This window comes from Suillus subalutaceus, assembly GCF_016647625.1.
Source record: "Suillus subalutaceus strain FC151 chromosome Unknown DFJ58scaffold_575, whole genome shotgun sequence".
Taxonomy (NCBI): Eukaryota; Fungi; Basidiomycota; class Agaricomycetes; order Boletales; family Suillaceae; genus Suillus; species Suillus subalutaceus.
Window position 1 is genome coordinate 1 of NW_024540824.1, and position 6,174 is coordinate 6,174.

General features: G+C 48.6%; 1 protein-coding gene across 1 annotated transcript; it reads right to left on the reverse strand.

The window, feature by feature from the left end:
- Positions 1–421: 421 nt before the first annotated feature.
- On the reverse strand, positions 422–1,238 carry DFJ58DRAFT_849821 (uncharacterized protein; the record flags this gene model as incomplete). Its single annotated transcript, XM_041393730.1, has 3 exons — positions 422–617; positions 670–891; positions 946–1,238. The coding sequence occupies 3 exons, from the start codon at positions 1,236–1,238 to the stop codon at positions 422–424; spliced, it is 711 nt and encodes a 236-aa protein (XP_041234809.1).
- Positions 1,239–6,174: the final 4,936 nt, after the last annotated feature.

Genomic DNA, 6,174 nt, shown 5'->3' on the forward strand with positions numbered 1-6,174 from the left:
AGGTGTTGGATTGCAGGATCGTCTCACCTGATTTACTAAGGTCTACCGGAGGCATAATTATCGTTGCTGAATTGTAGGATTAGCAAAATTATTGAAAAGCCTTGACAATGGCAGGATTGAGATGGATGTATAGCCACATATGACATGCTGCTTTAATGAAACCCGGTCTATCTGCTGACTAAGAATCCAAGTTGGATTCAGCATTGCCAACTTTCACCTTGCTTGCCTGCAATATTACTAAGCAGATACTTAACATATTGTGTTGATAATGGTGAGCTGCCCCAGAGCATCATCAAGTTCAGCCGGTATGTAATTGCATGGCTACTGCTACTGCTACACTGCATGTGTAAATTCTAAGAGACAACCGCCAAGATCGACAACTTCTCCCACTTCCACAACTGAAGTACGCCCTGTCATGATGTCAGGCAAGTCTTGCGGGCAAATATCTAGGTGTTGCAGAATTTTCGTAACAACTGCGTGGGCGCGGGTGTGACTGGGTGATTGTAAGGTCATGGGTCGCTTTGTGTTGTGGGATGTTGATGCCGGGCGCTGTGCCAGATACTTTCTGGGCTTGAGAACCATGCAACAAAGTGCCAACAGAGGCCAATAATGCAAGCCTTTTCAGCCAATCAAGTCAAGGAAACTGAGCGGGTGATATTGTAAACACACTTGCCTGACAACTGGTCCGGTGGTAACCGGGGAATGAGAGCAGCCATCCGCCAGACGGTCTCGTCTGCGTATTCATGAGCTTGAGCGGTGTTGCCTTGAGCGTCTTCTAGGAATCTGAAACTATGTGTGCGATGAAGTGTTCCATATGTGAAAAAGTGACCCCCACGTGCCAAAGCAGGATTGGGATTATATTCTGCATGCAATTGGCCTGGCGGCTGGATTCTACGAAGGAGATGGTTATGAGATAACCATCCTGAACACCATCCGTGAGCTTACAGCAGATCTCCAGGGTATAACGTCAAGGTCTCGGCATTGTAATCATCCACGTCATGAGGGCCGCAGAGGGATTTCGCGGCTTGACAGGGCACCTTGCCATCGCGGGTAATCTTGTGGAAAAACAGCGTCCGGAATTGGATGCCGATCACCGGAAAGAAATAGGTGTTCCTGCCCTCAGAGTCACGGTGCGGAGGAATCAGTACCCCACCCTGGGACACCGAGGCGCATGGGCTGCCAAGATGCATGCCCGGTCCTGGAAATGGACAATCCTTGGTAGTCCGGTGCCAGGCCATCTGGCCCTCATCTAGGGGACTAAGTGTGGATGAACAGCAAATGAGGAAGAGACTAGATGGCACTTACGCCAGTTCGAGCGGTAAACCTACCGCTATTGGACAATCCAGAACACATCTTTGTTCATTTGGATTGTTTATACCCGAAATCAAATCACTCATTATGCCAGGAACATGAGGTTGAGCAGGATTTTTTGCGCGAAGTTCCATATCTGAGCAACCGGGGTGAGAAATGATCGCATGTGAACATTGAATGTCCAGAACCTTACCATGCATATCCACAGGCATGGTGGCATGAATGCCATACCGCTTTTCCATATACTCCATCGTTAAGTTTAGGGGGCCAGGCCTCACCGCCTCATGCACAATGACGCACTTTCCTGCTGCAAGGCTAGACCGGATCTCGATTAATAATAACTCATTTTCAGTAAGGGGCCCGTTGAGATGGGTCACAAATCTGGACCCTGGTTTGGAGGCAGAAACGGCGGCGAATTTTTTTGTGAGGTGCAGGTCCTCGGTCAATACATTTTGTCCATCACGCATCACAGTGGGCAGTATGGTGATATGGCCATCATCCCATGTCACAACCTTTGTTTCCGGGGAAACCTGTGTACCCAGCATACATGAGGCCAGATCCAGCCCTCTTGATCCTGGATCATTTAATGACGCCACATAATGCCGGAAGAAACTGTCGGTATGCGAATGGCTATCTGTTTGGGCTGAAGAAGGTATCCATGAAAATGCAGGTAAGAGTACTCCGGCTGTGGCCGAAGTGTTTGGTTCTGCTAGCTCCCGGGCGGTGCTCCTGTGCTGACGCAATTTTCTTTTGCAGGCGGCTTGGGCATCTCGACGTTTCTGTTTAGCCTCGGGTGGCAGTTTGCGCTCGTATCTACGGTTATACTCTTTCTTGCGCTCTGGAGATACAGCACGTGCCATGACAATTTTTTTTTTGAGCTGGGGGTGCCGGTTTCGGTGGGTTTGAGTGGTTTAGTGTGAGGGGATAAAGCGGAGCCAGAAATCCGGCTGGTTAGAGTTCACTTCCTACGCGGACTTTGAAGCAATGGGCCATGTAGCATGTCCCTCCAAATCTATGGTGGGTGTCGGGGTTAAGAATATGATGACTGGAAAATATTTTTCTTGTATAGAAAGATCTCATTTGATGAATACATCCATATGTCCACATACTTTTTATGACGAACAGCTCAGTGGTCATATAAATGTGACTTAAACATCCACCTGCCATTTTTGGGCCAAAGTTTCAAATGCCGCACGTGCCAGATTTTGGGTTTGGGCAGCCTGCAACGAAGTTTTGGGTAAAGTGACTCCTATGCCTTGCGATAAATTTCTGTTGGATAACATGGATGACAACCGGGGAACCACAGTGCCATGTGTGTGGCAACCCTGGAACCACCTGAGGTTCTTGAGTAGTGATCCAACTCCAACTGTCGGGACTTACCACAAGGCATTTTCAGCGGTTTCTACATAGCATCCAAGGTCCATCATGACAAAGTTGAACTCATCAGCTAGTGCTTCTTTGCAGGTCTGCAGGGCTATGGTCCAGGTGGCATCACGGTCAACATGCTGAGGCGCCACAAAGTTCCAACAATAATATGCGGTCGCACCTATGCCCCCCAAAGAATTGACTTCAGAAGACAACTGCCTAAGCTCCCTGGCTGCCTGTGGATGAACTCGTGTGATTGCAGCCACCATCATTTCTACATCCTGGAATTTCATGTGTCAGTTGGAGATAATGATGGGAAGAGGAAGAAGAAGTTGCAAACATACGGCAGCATGAGCAAAAAGCAACCTGATGTGGGATGTATCCGTCACCTCCATACCAGCATAGCCTGTATATGTGTCTCCAGGCTTTCCCCCAGTAGGTTTCCTGGAGCCTACTGGATGCATCTCACCCCATTCAAATCGGCGGAACTGGCTGCCCCGCTTGATAGCTTTGGTTTCCTTTCCAGCAGAGGGGTCGCAATGGATCTTCTGAAGGTCCTCATAAGAAAACGCATCAAAGGAAACTCCCGCCAACACAGTTTTTGGTGAGTCCGAATGAACCAGCAGGGTCACATCCTGGCCACAATGTGCCAGCACATCTGCACGGCGGGAAATCTTTCTCAACCCCAGCTCCATTAGAGGAATATAGTCAGTATGGACCGCCCCTCCCTGCGGATGAAAGAATTTAAAGACAGGCAGGAATATCCACATCAAGATCCTCACCTTCCCTGTGGGCGGAAGTCGGTCAGGATCATTGGCAGGGTAGGGCGTGACAACCTTTCCGTGGAGCTCTGAGTGACAACTGGGCTTGATATTCCAATACCTGACACATTTGGAATCCTCAGGCTTATGATAGCACACACGACAACCCTGGGTAACCGGATCCACATTTTTGTGAGACTTCGTATGAAAACCTCTGGACAATTCTCGACGTAGGCTCCTCAGCTTAATAGACAGCTTCAGAACCAAAAGCAGTTCTTCATCCAAATGCAGGGCATCCAGATCGACGGCGGAGAAAACAACAGATCAAGCGGAATAGATGGTTCAACGAGGCCTTGGGTATCTATTAAATATGCTAAATCGATGTACTTGTCAGTATAAATGAAGAGTGGACCCACCCATGTCATAGATGGCGCCTTAGCAACCAGGGTTGGTAACATCCATCTAACAGCTTCAGACAGGAAGTATGTCTCGGATGAAAAAGCAAATACTGAGGAGTAATTGGACCGAAATGGACACACACGATACCGGGACAGGAGTTGCAGAAATTCTCGAGCGTTGGCTACTGTTGACTTGCTGGTTTCAATCCTGGGAGGTAAGACTCCATCGACCCATCCAAGCAAACAACTAAGCAAACTCTCTTTCCAACGATATCGCTGGAAGCTCAGGGACAGGTAAGGGGTCCTATTCTCCAAACCCACCTGCGGGTTGGCGATCCGGAGGATTTCATGACCCAGGCCAGAACGCTGAGATGAGTGTCAAAGACCAAGACAGGCCAACGGACATGAAAAACGTGGCATTTACCAAGATAACCAATTCCATCTCTGACCTGTCTGTGGCCCTCAAGTCGTGTGTCCATTTCCTCATCTCCCGCAGTGCGGTTATGGCCGGAGCCTCCAGCTCCTGACAGCGGACACAGATTGGTTTTCCCTAGGAATTATCTGAACCCTACTGACCTGAGTTCCTTGGGCGAAGAAGTTGGCAAATGCAGATTTCCATCTAAGACAACACTGTTCAGCTCCACAGGGCCCACCGGAGATTATATCCTCGGCATCAATCGGTTCCAGGGGCGTGTCATCTTCGAATAGCTGGTCACGCGTGGTCAACTAGAGAGCGTTCAACATCATTTTGGCGGCAGACAAGTGGGAAGGCTTTTGGGCCACTCACCAACAAGCCTTGCAAGACCAGGCCCTTGGCTACTCCTTGTAGCAAAACATTCATGGCCTCCTGTTGATGACACATCTTCATTAAACTGAACTGAATATAAGCTCGGCATAACAATTCATCCGGCAGCTTGGTCCAATGTAATTGATGATGGTCTTGATACCAGGCTTTTGGTCCAAGCATCTAAGAGAGCATTATTACATTAGACTAAGGCATGATGGGCACTCACCCTTGGGTCTTCGCATAGAAGTACAGACATGGTTTCATCCTCCCACCTAGAGGCCTCTAGTTCTGTGAAATGTGGTTGTAGCACAGCCCTCGATACCAAGTGGTTCGTCCAGGCCGCTGTACAAGACATGGCACAAGACCAAGATAAGATCTGGGCCCGTCTTGTTTGTATTACTAAAGACCCGGTGAGATACGCGGCTTCTTAATGGAGGACTTTATTGGCTCGAGTTTAATTTTCCCTGATATATTTACGTACAAGCGATCCGATCGCCTGCGGACTGTTGTGGTCTTTTATTTTTCTCAGATCTCCCTACAGCAGTAACTAAGAGTAAACTACATTCATCGTAGTATCCATTTCCTCATTCGTGGTGACCACAACACTCGAATGTCGCGTCGATTCCGGACTCTTGACAGCGCAGTGTACCATTAACCATGTGCAAATGCATGAGTATGAAGATCAAGCACTGCGCGCGTTGGAGAGTGAGACCTTGCGAGCCATTGAACGTTGTCGCATATGCAGGCCGCGACGCAAATTGGTTTCCGCTAAGCCAAAGTGGAGGTTCAGGTGGAGCGCGCACATGGCGATGACATGAATGAATTGGTTCCGCGGGATCAAACTCTCCGCCCTTATATATATGTGTATGTATGTATATATACATAAGGTGACACTACTACTTTCAAGTTTCTATGTGTAGGCTTACCCAGGGTCCATTCCTTGCCTTGATGGCGTGCGCTCCGGGCACTCTTAAGGGCATGACGCACATGCTGGGCAATTTTTTCCTACGTAGCATAGATTTTGCCTGGTGCCGCAGGCATGCAGGAGTTCTTCGCCTCTTCTCACCTGCCCATCGTCATACTAGTATTTAATTTTTTTCATCAGACGGTACGGTATCCCGTGTCCATTCAAAGTCTATCTACAGCGGTCTGTTGTTTTTTTGTCTTAGCCAGTCCGATATTCATGGGATTTTCTCGGAGCCCACCTCTGGGAGAATCCTATTGCTGGTTAATCCTCGCAGCCTGCGCTTTTGCGAGACAAAGTGAGACTGATTAGAGCTTCTTTTTTTTTTGGTTTAGCCGGCCTTAGCCTATCATGATGTAGAGTTCCGATGGTCGATGCTTCTCTGGATAGGGCGTCACAGTTGCCTATTGGTGAGACCTCTCCCTGGTACCTACAAGCTCCTGGAATCTACCAGCCAAATCCGCGATAGTATGGCAAGCTTACTAAGCCAAGGCACTCCTGGTATGCCTGTGACACAATCTGTTGTGCCACACGACGTTTGAAAGTCCTGACATACATGACCTGTATGGTGTACCTCACACAAAAAGT